The sequence below is a fragment of the Aythya ferina genome, assembly GCF_964211825.1.
Source record: "Aythya ferina genome assembly, chromosome: 8".
In the NCBI taxonomy this organism is placed as follows: domain Eukaryota; kingdom Metazoa; phylum Chordata; class Aves; order Anseriformes; family Anatidae; genus Aythya; species Aythya ferina.
The window spans coordinates 8,000,007-8,017,724 of record NC_140304.1 but is presented as its reverse complement, the minus strand read 5'-3'; the positions used below and the strand labels follow the sequence as shown (position 1 = coordinate 8,017,724).

At 39.3% G+C, this 17,718-nt stretch overlaps 1 protein-coding gene across 17 annotated transcripts in view; it reads left to right on the top strand.

Annotated features, from left to right (window-relative positions):
- The first annotated feature begins 5,332 nt into the window (after positions 1–5,332).
- Positions 5,333–17,718, top strand: part of PTPRC (protein tyrosine phosphatase receptor type C) — a 63,440-nt gene continuing 51,054 nt past the window's right edge. For all 17 annotated transcript variants that reach the window (XM_084528119.1, XM_084528118.1, XM_084528126.1 and 14 more), the window contains exons 1-2: positions 5,333–5,469; positions 5,555–5,672. In XM_084528119.1, coding sequence (XP_084384245.1) covers positions 5,606–5,672 — 67 coding nt within the window. In that variant the 5' untranslated portion in view covers positions 5,333–5,469; positions 5,555–5,605. The remainder of the gene's footprint in view (positions 5,470–5,554; positions 5,673–17,718) is intronic.

The window sequence follows — 17,718 nt, the reverse complement described above, 5'->3', positions numbered from 1 at the left end:
GGAGCAGATGTTCAGCAAAAATCTGATGCAATGCTTCTGGGTACGCTGCCACTGTCTAAGGGAGCAAATTCTAAAGGAGTGTGTTAAAGAGAGCTATTCAAGAACACCCAGTTCAGAATAGCTACGCCTAGTGTTGTCCCAGAATGATTTTAGGTGTAAGGAAGAAGCAAGTGCCTGGCAATTCTGAGTGTTTATCATAGATGTGTTGCTCGTTTGGGGCCAGATTGTGAATAGTGCCTCAGGGATACCAAAATCTGATCTCTGTCCTGAACAGGTATAATACAGATCATGCAGACAACATATGAAATGAAGATGTCGAATCATCATTGCCTGAGGGTTGATAGTAGCAGAGCAGGATGCCTGCACAAAGAGATGCATTGTTTACTCTTGAGCTTAAAATAATTTGATCCAATACGACAGATTAAGTAAAAATGTCTTCTTTCTTCAAGAAATGTTCCTTGGCAATTGCAAACAAGCTTGAAAAAGTATGTGCAAAATAGATTCTTTAGCAAATACTCAACACAAATTTAAAAGCAGTATAACATATATTCTTTAGCATGGACAATGTTTTCACAGTTATCTCAGCAAATTAATTTCACAGGATGAAATGCAGTATGGAGGTGGCTCCCTTGATTTAAACAGAGTTGCCCTTGGGATGAATTTGTCCTGTGCCTCGTAGTGTTTGCAAAGGTGTGCGACTTCAGATTTTGTGGAACTGCTTAATTCTGATGTGCAGCCATGGTGAATGTGAACATAACTGAATTGAGTCATTTGAAATGACTTCCATGCAAGGAAAATTATGCAAAACAAAGAAAGTGTGCTTAACTTGTCATTTAAATCCAAGTGACGAGTGGAGATCTAGAGAGTTCCATTTTTATTGAATTGTGTGCTCTGTGCTTAACGCTTTGAGGCCTCTGGATCAAAAAAGAAAACAAAGGTGGGCTCTCAGAAGTAGAGTTCCTTGAGAAAACTAATTTATACAACATCCTGTAAGCACATTAGCATAAAGTAGCATCAGGTTATGTAACTATGGAGAACACCACCTCCTAAATTACCATAAACATGCCCTAGTTAAAATTCTTTCCAATGAATGCTGAAGTGACAGCTGTTGAGTCTGGCTATTATTTTATACTTGATGGCACATACAGCATGCCACAGTCTTTTCGGGGCATCCTATGACAATCCAACCTGAGACAGAAATGTATTTTGTCTGTGGCTGTATGAAAACCCTGCTCATACCCAGGTTACTACCACTCCTGGTCTTCACTCTCTCTTTCTGGTCTTCCCTAGCTCTACCTGTTGTACCAGGTAAAGATAGGGAACAGCTCTGGGAACACCCTGTGGGGGTTGAAGTGTGAAGTTTCAAAGTTCCCTGCATGGATGAAGTGTTTGTGCTCTCTCTGCCTCTTGGGTAAATAGTGGTTTTTATGGCGAGACTCTGCTTTCCTCTGCCCTTCATGGGAGCAGGGCATGAGCTCCCCAACCAGCTCCTCCCCAACGAATAGCAGGGGATTTTGAAGCTTCATAAACATGTGATGGAGCTATTTGGGGCAGGATGTGACATGATGCACACACAGTCTTTCTCTTTCTCTCTCTCCCTCGCCCTCCCCCGTGTTATTTAGGACAGAGGAAATAAAGCAGAATTCTGTACTGACAAGAGCAAGATGCCACACATGCCCTGAACCACCTCCTAGTAAAGCTATTGTAAAGCAGGAAGCTATGGAGCAGTTTATGTGGCCTACATGGTTACCTTGTACTCCCCCGTTATTGCTCGTGCTTGTCCTGTCTTAGATGTGTTTGAAAAACGTGGTCTCTTTTTGCATGTTGCCCACTCCAGCCTAATTCAGTGCCTTCCTCACTGACTTCATTCCCTGTGACTTCTGCATAAGCAGGTACAGCCCAAACTTCCCATTTGGTTTTGTCTGAAAGTGGGTGAAATGCACAGGGAAAGGCAATCTGCTTAACCATGCCAGCAGGCACAGCCAGCTGAATTTTCCCTTCCTTGCTTTTGCCTACACAGTGTGATAAGAGCTGGCCGAGCAGGACAACTGCTCCGTGCCGATGCCTTCAGAAGTCACAGAGGTGAAATGCCTTGTGTAGCAGTGTCGAGGTTCACACCATGCCTGGTGCACTCTAATCTGATGCTTTCGTGCTTGCCACAGCACAGCTTAAAAACCAGACCTTCAGAAACACCTCTTAGTAGAAAGGGTGTTGTCAACAACTTGGGAGGCTATGAGAGAGCTTGGTCTCTTTCTGCAACCTCTGAGATTGTTTGGGACCTGGTCAGGGCTTTTGCACCATCTAGGATCAGTCTCTGAGTAACTGCAGTGTTTTTTCCCGATGCTTTATGCGAAGTTGTGGAGGCATTTGCAACAAGGACATAATGTTTTAATTCCTTCTCCTTTGAATTCCCCTTATTTCCTCTGTATGTCAAGGACTTGGTTCTTTACTAATTTTTGGCATAAAACAGGAGACTGCAGTGACAAACAATATCTTGATGTCTGTAGATGTGTATTAGTAATTGCTGCTGTGAGCTGTAGGAGGTTCATATTTGTCTATTCCTCTGTCACCACCCACAATTTATAGCAGAAAACTTTATTTAAAACTGCAAGAAAATATAAATGACTTCAGTGTACCTTTTCTGCAATGCATTTGTGATCTTTTCCGAAGGTTTTAGGTATAATCTGAAGGGAAAATTATTAGCACTTCATCCTATTCTTTTTATATTTTTATTTTTTTTTAGATTTTTTTCCAGTTGTGACACAATTGCCCTTTGAACTGGTGTATAACTGTACAGATTTTTTCTTATGCTAATTTAACATCTGTACTGTATAGTGAGATAGGTAAAGCAGACAATGGAAGACTTACTTGGACTAGGATAGTTCAGTTGGAAGGGACCTCCATCCAGTCCAACTGCCCGAGCACTTCAGGACCAGCCAAAAGTTAAAGCACGTCATTGAGGGCATTATCCAAAAGCCTCTGGGCAGGTCTGGGGCATCAACCTCCTGGCTAGGAAGCCTGTTGCAGTGTCTGACCCCCCTCATGGTAAAGACATTTTTCCTGATGTCCAGTCTGAACCTCCCCTAGTGCTGCTTGGTGCCATTCCTGTGTCCTGTTATCTGCCCAGGGAGCAGAGGCTGCCGCCTCCCTCTCTGCTTCCTCACCTCAGGAGGTGGCAGAGAGCAGTGATGTTGCATCTCGGCCTCCTTTTCTCCAGACTGGGCAATTCAATTATCCTCAGCCATGTGTAGCCATAATATATTAATCTACAGAAGGTTGCAGACTGGTTCTATATTTCTGCTTAGATGCAAACTTTCTTTTGTGTAACTTCTAGCTTTGTGTATGTATTTGATAATGACTGCTTTCAAAGGCTCATTATGAGGGGAGAAAACTTGAGAGAGTTTGCTTCTTGTCACACACTTTCTTCCTCCTTCTTAGGCCAGGTACACAGCTGTTCTAAGGACTTGGTGAGTAAAATGCACATGGCGAGCTTCAGTAAAATATCAGCTTATTAATTAGAGTCTTTGAAATGCAGTGTTTTAGTACCATGATAGCCTTTATTTCTCCTTCAGATGTCCAAATAGACAAATGTCAAATAGGCAGACTACTGAGATTTGTATTTTAAATGCGTTGCAAGCAGATTGAATATTAAAACATCTGAGACTAACCTAAAATCAAAGGCACTATGTATTTTTTGTGAAAGGTGTTTGTTCTCCCTCAGATACAGGGCAACTGTTAAACTCCTTGTGAAACAATGCCCACTGAAATAGTTTTGCTAATGAAGGGTCTGCTCCGGGAAAGAGATTTTTCTTTGCACTTCACTAAGACTTGGTATATGGTTTGAATCAGTGAATCATCTATGAGTTTCATTTGTAACCTTAATCAGTAATTTAATGGCTGATAATGGTTTATAGTTTCTCAGCTATCAAGTGAGAGTAATAATAATATGCAATAATGGTATGATGGCTAGAGTGTGTGATGTTATCATTAAGTAATAATGTGATATGTTGCAATTTTTAAATGATGTGAAGGCTTTTTAAATATCACACAGCCAGGAAAGGTCCACTATGAAGGACTTTTTCTTGAGGAGACAGCTGGAGAAGTCAAGCAGAGGTTGTGTACAACTGCTGGGGCATGTCAGGTAGAAATGGAGCCTGGTTGTTGTTGAGAGCCTTTGCACAAAATTCTCCATTGGCTGCAGTGCACTATATTCATCAGCTGGGATGCTTCAGTAGTAAGGTTTCATCCATAGTAACAGGGACTAAGATGTCATGCTATGGCTATATTCCAAGTTCAACTTACACCTCTAGGATGATGGAGTTATGTATCAAAATTGGTGTCTCTGAAGCATCAGACTTACATAAGTTTCGTTCTAAACACATTTACAATGTCATTACTGTACTCTTTAATGGAAGCTAAGATTTTGGCCTGTGTTATAGGACTTCACTCAATATTGGATGTGTAGAAGTTGGATTTAATCTTATGAGGAGTTGGATTCACTTATATGATCTAAATTATTGTGTGAATATGTGCAACATTTTCAAGTATGATGCTTTAGGAAGTCTCTGAAGTATTTATGACATGAGCAATAAACACAAAATTTGTGGGATGATTGGACCAGGTGTTCTTGGAGATCTTTTCCAACCTTAATGATTCTGTGATTCTACATATATACTCTTCCTTTCCCTTTTAATTTCATGACAGCATTCTGGTGGATCTTTTAAAAACTTTGCAGCCTCTAATAAAAAAAAAAAAAAATTCCAACATTTATTCCCTTTGTAAGCTACCATGTAATGGGCATTTGTTATCCAGTTATTGAATCTTAGCTCAGTGAATATAGTGGGTAAATGCCTTTGGTCTACCTTGCATCTACTCCAGGAAAGGGACCACAATCCTCCATCACTCATGGTAGAGAATTGCACAGAGAATACCAAGTGAAGAACTGACCATCTCAGAAAGCAGAATTAGATGACCTCTATCCATTTGTTGGGTATTACTGTCATGCCTAGAACTGCATTCTTGCAGAAAGATTCAGAAATATATATTTTTATGAAGGCCTGTTGCCAGAGAAAAGATTTTATTCACCGATTCTTTGGGTTTCTCTTTCTTTCAACAGAAATCTCAAGAGTCCACAAATGAGAGGTCTCAGTGAAACGCATACAGTAGAAAAGTGAATACAAAGAAAAAGAATGACTGATTGTTTGTTGGGTCCAGTCCTTTGAAAAGTTAAGTCTTTTTATTCCCTCAGTAGAAATGGCTGAAAACAACCTGTTTCACTCGAATTAAGGAAGCTGAGCATTACTGCAGCAACTTAAGAAAAACCCTGTTGACTTCCTGGAAACTGAAAGAATTTTTTTTTTGAAGAAGTAGTTGTCTCTGACATCACTAAACTGCATAGCAAGTTTGTGAGTGGTTAGTTTGGGGGTAACAGAGGAAGCGACTCCTTCACAGATAAGCAGGCAGTATAATGTATGTGCCTGGTTATTCTCCTTTTTGGTTCAAGTTTTGCTGAGAAATTATTTTGCAGACAGATAACTCTTATTTTGCTTTCCAGTGAGAGACACATGCTGCTTCATAAGGATACGCCTGATTTCCAGAAATAACCATGTTTTTGTGGCTTAAGCTCTTGGCGTTTGGCGTTGCCCTCCTGTGTCAGGATGCTTTTGTCAAAGGTAGGTAGCAACTGATACTTCATTCTCGAATTTTGATCCCATAATGTCCTCTGTAGAACTAAAACAGATTCAAAACTTTGCAAAGTGGAGAAATAAGTTCTTTATTCAGCAGCTAGAATGCAATTATTTGCAGTGGTGTCAGAACCTGGATCAAGAAGATCGATGCATAGCGTACACGGCTAAAATGTCTTCTGTGTGGTCATTTCATTCGTGATTTTTTTAAGAACAACTTAAAAAAAGATTTGTAGTTGCATTTAAAAGAGAATACATTCAGATCTCTTAGGTGAATGTGTTCAATATAACCTTTATGTTTGTTTTCATCTCACAATGCAGTACTTTGTCTTCTGTGTTTAAAATCTTAAAAAAAATAAAAATAAAAAAATGTTCCCATCCATTTAAGCTATTCCCTGATCTTAGAGTCTACTTGTGGTTCCTCAAATTTTGATTTGTATTGCAGTGGGGTTAAGAAAAAAATCTCAACCATTGTAAGTTAATTTCTATATCTGGGAAATTACTTTTATAATTAATTAGTTTTTAAAAATTGCTTCTTAAAAAACTTTCAGAATTGTAGATGTAGATATTAGGCCACTGCAGGTGAATTTGTCACAGATACTGTAAGTAGCAAGAAAAGCAGTTAATTTTGAGGTAGTACTCTTTATATAGATAATAACTTCATGCACCTATGTTTAAGAAGACATTTTTGTAAAAAGAATGTATAGCATTTTATATTCATGTACCTGCCATCAGTTTAGTTAGTTAATGAAATTAGGGATTATAGTAGACACAAAGGGCTTTTTTTCCCTTAAGTAATGTTTGCCCTAAAAGTGGCTAATAACATGTATTCTGAAATGGTAGTAGATTATATGCAGCACTGAAACCTCTTCTCACATGCGTATGTATGGTTCTTATTATCATGTCACTGTAAAAACTCCAGGTTTATAGTGATGCGAGCGGGAAAATTATCTGCCTTTAGTTGATAACTAGCAAAGAAGAGCCTGTAAAGTCCAAGCATTAGTCTTCTTATCCTTCAGAGTCCCTGAAGAGAACCAGCGCTGAATAAATCTGGTTAGTAGATTACATTATAAGAAAAGTGAATGCCATACAGTAAAGGAAAAGCGTGAAGTTTTTCTTTTTCTTTTTCTTTTTCTTTTTCTTTTTCTTTTTCTTTTTCTTTTTCTTTTTTTCTTTTTCTTTTTTTTTCTGAATCTTCTGTCCTACTTTCTATTTTTTAAGTCTTAGAAAAAGACTTCCCACTGGTCCCTTTTCTTCAGGAAGGGCAGGTTAGTGTCTGCTCTCTCACAGCTACCTCCACAGTCAGTTGATGTGTTAACTAACAGAGAGGGCTGGAAGACTTAAAGAGGGTTAGCGATATTTTATTTCAAATAGTAATTATTTTCTTGGTCTGCACACAGCAGTCTAGCTTGAGCGAGTTCCTCTCTGTGTTTTTTTTTTTTTTTTTTCTTTTTTTTTTTTTTAAATGAAGAGCATCAAAGAAATGATGTTTTAACTCTTCATTAGAACACTTAAAGCAATTAACAGTTTGATGCTACAATGTCAAGTACTCAACCTCACAGACCTTGTTTTCACCGCGCAGTTTGGCACATGCACTTGTGATAACACAGAGCTCCTCTCCTTCTGTCTGGTATTACACTTTATATTTATGACCCATCTGCGTAAATTCCTAATTTCATTGAATTTTGATGTGGGACCCCTTTATATAAATAATGGTCAGAGTGGGAAGGGTCGGAGCAGGTGTCTCAGAGAGGTTGATTCTTCCATCAGGGAGCCAGAACCATTATCTCAGCGTTGCTGCATAGATTACTCTGCCTGGTGGCTAAGGACTGTTGTGCAGTCTTCTCCACAGGAATTTGTTACTGGAGGATAAATGTTACGATATGTTGGCGTAGGCTTTGGTTTTATGGCAAGAACAATTTTCAGTCACTTATTAGTAAGAGTTGGGTGTGCTTTGGGACTCGTTTTTGTATTAGTATTTACTCAGCATTGTAAGCGTTTGCATTGCTGAAGTGTTTCACTAAACTCATCAGTGCTTTGTGCACTGTTCATTTGTCTTTCATCTTCACCTGCTTGGCATAGCTAGCTCTCTGAAAATCTTCAGCAGACAGCTGCATGCTTCTTTGAAATCTTCAGTGTGAAATTGATAATATAATACTTTCAAATATCTAGGCTGACTTGCTTTTCAAAAAAGTCATGCGAACGTAACTGATGCAATGCAACAACAGTATTGTCTTTGCAACAACGACAGCAGAACAAAACAATCAAAACAACAATTAAAAAATCCTTTACTCCCATTAAATAATAATAATAATAAGGAAAGCAAAATAAATGCTTGCAGGACTAGCACTTTTTTTCCCATTAGCTTCTTAATTTAGGTATCTCCCCCACAAAAGTATTAGCAATTTGGCAGCTTTCAGAAAGCTTCGCCCACTGCTGTGCCACTTCCTTTATTTCAGGAAGTTAAAAAATTGCTTGGTAGTTTTCGATGTGACTTTTTTATTCTCCAAGTAAAAAGTATCGAGCTTCAGCAGGCATGCAGAAATCTGAGGCCATGGAGTCTCTGTTCTCAGCTGTGGAGGTTCCCACCTAGAAGCGTTATGTTTTCTTTGCACAGCCGTCAGCTTCGGTATGGATCATGCTATGGTTCTGACTTTCTGTGAAAAGGTCTATTCCTTTGGAAAGTGTCTGGCAGATCTACTTTTTAAGTGGCAGAACTTTGTAATATTGGCTCGTTTTCTGTGTCCAGTAAAGGATAAGGGGAATTGCGCAGGCAGGAGGATAGGCAGTAGGGTAAAAGAAAGTGAAGTCCGGTGTCTCCACAACACCCCCTCTGAGGTTTTCCTCTTAGAGGCACCCCACTGCACGTTCCCTCTAGGACTGTATCGTATTCTTTATTTCAGTGGTGAACTTGAGGCTTTCTGAAATACGTGTCTCAGAGTCCTGTGGACAGGGACCTGTTAATAACCTGAAACAAATTACCTGCTTTTCACATCCTGCATGCTTCAAATACTTGCTTCAAGATCAAGAGTTGGTGTCTGCAGGGAGCTGCAGGCAGTCCTGCTCACTTCCTGGGCTGTCTGAGACGCAAGCCAGCTCTAAACTGGAAGCCACTCTGATTATGGTGGAGTTCTCATTATGAGTTATGATGAACTCTACTCATAATGAACTCCACTCATTATGCTGGAGTTCATCATTAACAGGATGCTCATGTTAATCCTGCTCTCAGTGGCAGGGTGTATTGGAACCATTTCGTCTAGCTTTAGTTTTTCTTTGGTGAACATAAGTTTATATGTTTTGATTCTGAATAACGTATCCATAGTGAATGGGTTAGAAAAATCATGTATATAACGAGGCATGAAGGAGGAAGCAGGATGAAGTGACTTTTCAAAATATTTCTTGTATTAGGAATCAAGCTATGTTTGTCTGACTTCAGTGACCTATCTGCAAAGCTGTCTGCCTCCCTGAGAGTGTGTGCGCGCGTTAAACAAGTAGGCAACCTCCACACTGAAACTGTGAACATGTTCTGTGTGGCGCATGAAAATTATCCTGTTCTCTTTTTCTGTGCAGATGCATTGTGGCATGCTCTGTACCCTTCTGGAAGCAAGCAAAGGAGAACAGCAGGCCGTGAAACTATTCTGTCCTCTGTTTATATTCTTGGTCTACTTCAAAGAGTTACTATTAACAGGCATAGATCTGGCCAACCAGGCAGGCAGAGCAAATTAACCAACACTGAGCTGTCTTGGTGTGACTTTTCTTCATACTCATTTAACTGCCTTGTTCAGCATTAGCTCAGGTGTCTCCGTATTACCCTGCATTTTGCAGAACACACACACCCTGAGGCTTGCTGCTGCCTCTCCCCCTAGCTGTGGTGTCTGTTCCTCCCCTGCTGCTGGCCCTGGGGGTGAAGACCGCAGCGCACCGGGGTGGCTGCAGCAATGATACCCAAGACAGCTGTGCAAAGAGGCAATGTGGGAAGGTGTCATGTGCTGGGCAAGGCTTGCTAGCGTGTGAGTGCCTTTCAAACCCTAGCAAGAACCGCTGTGTGTTAAGGGAACATTAACACGTTAACAGATTCTCTAGGGTTGGACAGGATGCCTGTGGGCTTCTCAGGACTGCAGTGTCCTTGAGCTGGCTGCTGAGGTTGGGACTGGCAGCCCTGCCTGGGAAGCAGTGGTTGTCCCTGAGCTCTGCAGTTTTCCTGTCACGCGAGTTGTCAGTTGTTTGTGTTTATTCATCTTTAATTGTATATAACTAGAAATCAAACAACTATTTCTTTTAGGCAAACTTATGAAGTACAGAACATCAAAACGTTTTGGGAGGTAATTGTCTACTCTCTTCAAGGCAAAGGTTAGGCCCTGAATTCCTTCTTTGCAATCACTGGTAAAAAGTCTCAAAGTGCCAAAACTGACTTCCCCCTGTAAATATCGAGATTAAAGTAATCTAAACAGGAGTGAAAGCTTTTTTTTTTTTTTTCCTCCTTTTTTTTTTTTTTTTTTTCCTCCTGCAACTTAACTGTTCTCAGACTGCTGCACTGTGTGTCCTGATACATTTCCAGGCTATCCATACACTGGTAAACAGATCATGTTCAATGGGGTTTCAGTAACATTTACAGCATTTTATCTATTTCCAGGCTTCCTTCTGTTTCAAGTAAAGCAGCTTGGGGCCCTCAGTGCCAGGATTTTAGAACCTAGCTGTGAGCAGTGCCAGCACATATTATCCATAGCTCTGCAGATAGCTAACGGAATCCGCTCCTTTTCTGTTCTTTTATGCTGCTGCTTTGCAGTACTTCCACAAAAAGTTCTTCCACTTATTCCCTCAGTGTCAGTGCCTCCTCAGGTAGCCTGCTTGCTTAGTTTTCAATTCTCTACTTTCAAAGACTTCTGTTACAACCTGTCTGTTATTCATTCATAATCCCACTGCCCTGCACAGAGCTCTAGAGGTATATTTTGTTGTGCATGAATAATTTCTGTTGTTGCAAAAATGTGGACACCATGGAGCAATACTTTTAATTGCCTTTGCAAATGTATTTTTTTCCCTGACAAAAAAAAAAAAAAATCAGTCTGTGTCTAATAGAAAAATGAAGCCATACAAAGATGCTTTCTGTACAGCATATAAGCAAATAGCTTTTTGTTATACGAAGCTTTTACTTCTTACACAACCTGACAGATTTTAACTCAGGGAAATGTAGTACAATACAGAATCTTAGCTGAGATGGTACAAAAGCGTACGGTGAGTAAAGCCTTTCCAGCTCATCATATGCATTGCTGAGGCAATGCTGAGTGGAATATTTAATGTGTTGTTATCTCCTGAACTGTTTCTGGGTGTTTGTGAGTTAAAATATATGTAGGTGGAGAAAAGAGTAAGATAAATGGCAGAACATATTCAAGCTTTTAGAATAAGGTGTAAGAGACAGAAATCATTGGCTATCTCAGAAACTCATGGTGTGAAGTGTTGTCTTCATTTTTCCAGATCTGTGACATCATCTATAAAGTTGAGGGTACTAATGGCTATCATATTGCAACATGCAAAGTCATAATTCCTTAAATATTCAGAGGGATGCTTGTCCTTTGCAGCCTGTAAGTTACCCCAAATTAATCTGAATAAACTTTAGAGTGCATTAGAATATTTTGAGTAGTGTATCTGAGCAATGAAAATGAAAAGCATGAAACAAATGACTTCTGCATAAAGCTCTGATCTGTTCTCCATTCTAAAGCACAGGTGTTGTCAACAGGGAGTTGATACTTTTGTGCTAAATAAGAGCAACCCATACTGTGCTTAATGTCAGCCAATCTGAAATTCTCTAAAATGCGATCACGTCCAATGTAGTCTCCATTTTAACCATTGCTGGGTGAAAGAACTGAAGCCAGTGAGCCCTTGAGAGACAGAAATAGATCTGCCAGATTTTTACTTGCATTGTCTGCAGTTGAGGTGAGATCAACATGTGCCACATGGACCAGAGTTGCAAAAGGCTTCACCTTACAAAGCATCCTCCCCACTTAGGGGTGAATACTATACTGAGTCTTTCTAGCAATCTAGGTGTTTTAGAAGTTGTAGTCGTAACATTTATAAATATAAGTCAACTCTCCTAGAGAAGTGCTGGCCAAGCTGAATCCATTTAAAATCATAGGCTCACAAAACAGAAGGAAAGATGGCCAATATTGCTGCAATTCAACTTATCTTCTTGAGATACACCTCAGATACCTTAAAACACATACAGAATCACATGCATGCGTTAGATAAATCTTTTGTTTTAATGAGTTTTCGTTAGAGTATCTGGAGGATTTCTCTATTCATACTCTTGGAAGCATTCAAATGATAATAAATCATTTATATTTTAAATGGTAGGCAAATTTCTTACTAGGTTCTTGATGGCGGTGATAGAATATTGCCCTAGGTCTCTTGTAAGCAGTACACAAGCTCCCCCATCCCAATAATATTTCCCATGTGTGTGAATTTGTATGCCTGCACAATGTACCTGGGTATGCAAGGAGGGAGATCACGTTTAGGATACTTGAGTCTGCCCAGTATGTACATGAAACGGTTTGGCCTTGTTTGCAGTTTCATTAATGCTTCTGTGCTCAACTGTGCTGGCTCAACAGAACTGAAAGACTTTTCTACATTCTCCACACCTGCAGTCTGGTGTTCTAGTCTGGAGTATGAAATGTGGTTGAGGTTTGGGGAAAGATGTGAAATAGCAGTAAGAATTACACATTAGTGCGAATCGGTGGCATAGTGCGACAGTAGCATTGCTGGTTTTGCAGCTCTAGTCTGCTAATCAAAGGACACAGAAATAAACGTTTCTAGGAGCCAATGCACTCATTTTCACTCTGAGAAAACATTAGGAATTAATAAGTGCTTAACCTAGTATCCGCTTGAGCTGATATACACGTAGCAGAATGACAAAATAGCTCTGAGTTCAGAAGCTTTGCAGTGGAATTGTGCTGAATATGAGGGATGCAGTTCAAGCAGATGAATGTGAGATCCACAAGTACCTGTGTTTAGTTTGTGTTTTAATATTGGGAAGAGAGCTGTTTATGTGAGTAATTCTCGAGAGGTCAACAAGTGTATTATCATTGCAGGAGTGTGCCTTAAATGGCAAGGGAAAGATTGCCTGCAAACCACAGCTTCTAAAAAACACTCTCCACTGAGCAATGAGGACATTTTAAAAGTAGAGCGCATGTCAGATACGCCATTTTCAGCTGCTCTCTCTGCAGTTGCTGCTCTTGGTTTCTCTTCGCAACAGAACTGCTGGTTACCTAAGTTTTGCCTCAGTGGTGACGTCAGTGGAAAGTCTGCAAAGGCAAGCCTTTGAAACTTTTAAAAGTGTTATAGGGTTTATTTTATCTTTGTGGTTTATACTGTGTTTTTTTTGAAATTTCTTTGGCTTTATATTAAAATAAGGAAAAAAATTATACACACACATATATATAACCTACCTGAAGTCCTTAAACTTTAAGAGCTGCTTTCCTGTTTGCTTCCCTGAGAAGGCTGCCCGAAGGAGACACCCCTGGTTTTCACTGTCAGTTCCAAAACACTTGAGGGCATTTTTTAATAGTAGAAAATCTTCAGATTTTCAGAAGACCGCTACATGTTGGTCACTCAGATAACGTGAAAAATTTGAGAGTGCAGCTGCAAGTTAGTCTTTTCTGAAAGTTTTGCTGCAGCTGTGAATACTGAGCATTTGGAAAATCAGGGGGGAGCTGCTCGTGTGTGTGCTTGTGACAGTCTGACCTCTGTGTATAGTAGGACTAATGACCTCAGGCATGATCAAGCGTTCCTCTTGGGCCAGGTGCTGTACTAACAGAGGATGAAGGACGGCCTTGTCCACAAAGAGTTTGATCTGATTCTGAACAGCATGGACGTTTCTTGAGAAGGAATGGTACAGAGGAAAGACAGATGAGGGAAAAAAGCAATAGTAGCACATGTGCCCAGCCAAACACCTTGCCCAATCCCATGTTATTTCTTCTTCTGCGAAAGGAACGTACAACACCTTATTGAGAGGAACACAGAACTGAATAAATTATTCCCTGGATCCAGAACAAACTCTCCTGCATAAATCCATGTGTTGCAATTCTCACACTTTGCTCTTACAACTTCTTTACGTGACAACAACTGATGCAGCTTTTTCATGGCAGATTATTCTTAATGATAAAATAGCCCAAGGTAAAAACTTCTGCTTCTCTGGAGCTCTTTTCTTGCTAGATAGAAATAACAGAATCAGTTCACATATGAAAGCACTAGATTTGTTTGTAATGATTATTTTCTCCAGCTGTTTAATCCTTTCATTAACAAATTGTATTCTCTAACCAGTGAGTGAAATACAGAAAACAAACAACAGAATGTGTGGATGATGTGTTACAAACACACTCACGCTTTTGTTTGGGAGAGCATATGATTTCACCCCACTGATACTCAATTCTTGTAACAGCTCATCCTCTGTAGATATAGTATCTAATGTGAATAGCATCTGCATGTGAAAAAGAGGGACCACATTTCATGTTCTGCTCAGTTTCAAAATTCTTTACATTCTGTTCAGCATTCTTATATCTGAGTGCTCATAAACAGTAAGAACAATAGCTAAATGAATTCTGACTTGTCATTGTCCCTAAATATTTATTTAAATTAGAAAAAAAAAAAAAAAGAAAATTTTTCCTCTTGAAAAAATAGAGGAAGAAGAAATACAGAGGTTGCTTTCAGGAGCACAGAGAATGACATCATATTTCTTGGATATCACGTTGTGAACTTTGTAGACATCAGCTCTGGAATTGCCTCTAGTTAATTCAAGTTTGGCCGTAGTGCGTTATAGAATAGTTTTGAAATACTTATTGAGCTCCACAGAGGTGGTTTGTGTGAGTGTGAGATTGGTTGTGAGCTGGAATTCCTCAGGGTATAAGGACTTTGAGGTTCTAGATTGCTGCAAGTTTGAGTAAAAAGATTTTGTTGTGAAATGCTGAGGGCTTGGAATGGCTGGGGCTGCTATTAAAACAGCTGATCATAAGATATGGCTATCACTAGACTTCCAAATGAAATTGATGTAAGATATACTTAATAATACTGTCTTTCTGTAAAATCTGAGCTCTATCTGTTATGTCAGGTTATCCTTGTGACGATGTACAACATAGGTAGCAGGAAACAGGTACAGCCCTGCATCCTGTTTAAAAATCACTTAAAATCTTCATGGCAGCCTTTGAAAAGCTCTGCAGTGATTGATAGAGTGATAAATCTTTTAAGTTATCGTTGATATCAGATCTTCACAGTGTTAGTGGATGTAATTATCTTCTTTTAGACTTTTTTTTTTCCCCTGTAGTTATAAGCATATAATGTTCAGAAAGCAGTTCTAAGGACATATGAAGCTAAGTGATGAAACTGGTTTAAGAGAAGAGGTTGGATGCTGAGACTGAGATTGCAGTGGAGAACAGAGCAGCTGGAAGGAGCAAAGGAAAGACCTGAAAAACTGCTAGCCAAGCCTAGACAGGGTGTGGGAAAAGACAGGTCTGTGGTAGGAATCAGAAGCCTAAGGAATTGGGTCTAACTAGATGAGATAGCTCAGTTTTGATAGAAAACACGCCTTGAGCAAAGACAGGCCAGTAAAGATATACAGGACAAGAAGTAAGGAAGTAAGAAAAATTGTTTGTCTCTATGTTGTACTCAGCGAAAGTCTGAGTTTCACCACTCTTTTGCTGTCAGCAAATACCTCACTGATGAAAGTCTTCTAGCACCGTCCTGCACAGAAGATGAAAACATGCTAATGCTATCAGTACTCCCCTAACTCCAGAGGCAGACCTGAGCAAGGAGATGTATACAAGTCTCAATCTTGCTGATAAAGCCTAGGAAGAGTACTATTGTGCCCTCTCATAGCGTGTTTTTATTTTTTTATTTTTTTTATTTTTTTTTTTTTTGAGCGTGTGTTCTGTTTTGTTTTTGGAGGGTGGAAGATGTTTTTAAAAATAAAAATTCACACACACAGAGTGATGTTAAAGTTGTAAAGCCAAGCACTCACAGTTTTCAGGACTCAGCCTTCTCTGTATGTCTTATGGTAGTTTTTACTGTCACACAGTTTTTCCCCTAAAGGATTTGCTTTTCTGTGTAGAGAATGAAAATATATTCAGACAACGTATTTGTCTGTGTTGTTCAATGCATAGTTTGGGCCATATTTATTGACTCACTATTCAAAACCTTTTCTGCAGCTAGAAATGTTAGTTTCCCCTTGAGAAAGGGTGTTCCCCACCCTTTCAATGGAAATGGTGTTCCTCATCTGTGTCTCAGTGCTGTACAAAAATGGATTTCCAAATTCGGGATGATTAAGTGATCCAAAGAGAAAGCTCAATCTGAGATCTACCAGGGAGTATACTCTTTAAAGCATCCTTTCTGTTAATTTGCTGGTTTGAAGGCTCACTGTTTCTGTAAAGTAGGGTGGTGTAATGAAAATAAGAACCTGTTAAATGCAGAACAGTTCATGGCTGCTGCATGGAACATTTAGCATAAGTAGGTTTTGTAGCATCATATAAGAATCCTGTGGTGAGCTGCTATATAATCCTCTTACCTAAAGCAGAATTTTACTACTTAGCTATGAGACCTCTTTTCTTTTTGTGGTCCCATGGCTCCTGCATAGCATTAGCTCTGCAGGCAGAAGGTATCTTCATGGCATGCTCTGCGGTGTTTCTGGGCTGTGCTGGACAAAAAGAGCAGCCTGTGATCACCGGCTAAAAGGTCTCAGCGATGTCCATAGGCTTTGGGAAAGGGAAAGAGCCGAGGCTTTACAAGCTAAGGCTAAGACAATACCAGTGGACATTTGCCAATTCTTGAATAGTTGCTACTGCTTCCCAAACAATGTCTTCTGAAACAGCTTGTGTGCGTAGGACTGTTGTATAAAATAGTCGCTGTGTCTGTGAAAGTCACATCTATCTGAAACTTTATCGAGTGTATTTCTGTGTTGAAATCCTTCTGGTAATGTTGTAAAAGAAGCAAATTGAGATTTTCTCATAGCTACTCCTTGACGATCATTTGGTGGTTGTTTTTTTTTTTTTTTTTTTTTTTTTTTTGTTTTGTTTTGTTTTGTTTTGTTTTTTGCTAAGACATCTAGCGAGGTCTGGTAACACATCCAGTTCTTGGCAGCAGTGTGATGTCAATCCTGCACCTCTTGACCCAGCACAACACGCTGGTGGCTGTCTTCTACTTATTTCTGAGGAGTGTGATTATCTCTATTGTATTTATGACCAATGAAACTGACTTGTGTATTGTTAATGTTTTCATTGTTTTTGTACTGCTTTCTATTATTGTTTATCAAAATGGAAATGGCATTTGTTGTTGTTACATATTCGACAAATGACTTGAAATATTTGGAGGTATTCCTGCTTCCTGCAAAAAGGACTGAAACATTGCAAAGTAGATTCCCATTCAGTGGGGTGTAGAACTGACATGGAAGTAGCAGGAAGATGCTTCAGAAGAACCACCACAGTTTAAAATCAAATCAGTCTCTGGTATGTTTGGTGTTTTAGCCTTTGTTTTTATATATTTAATCAGCACCAATACTTGCAATGTTGAAAGATAGAGAATACAGGTGCAAAATATTGTGCAGAAATAGTTGTTATCTTTGCTCAGGTGTAAGAGAGAGGTTTGAGGATAAAAAACAAAAACTTACGTTTTTTTTTTTTTTTTTTGACTATTTCAATTCTTTCAAAGTTAAGACATCTAGCAAATTTTGTGTTACTGCTGGAATGCCAAAATAAGAAATAAATATTAGAAAATATGTTGGCCTCTCTGGATCAGGTTAACATACTTGCAGCATAAAGTGATTTCTGCCAAGTTGCTTTATATTGTTATTCTGCTGACAGAAGCTTTCCTGATGGATATACTGGAATTCCTGAGGATCACTTAGGCTCCTAATTCCCCTACCTGTTTTGGAACTACAAGCCTTTGAAATGTCTTACTATGAATGTACTGACATACTAATACCTTGTACTAATAATTGCAATCCTGGTGTCAAAACAAACACTGGAGTTTTTTTTTTTTGTTATTGTTGTTGTTTTGT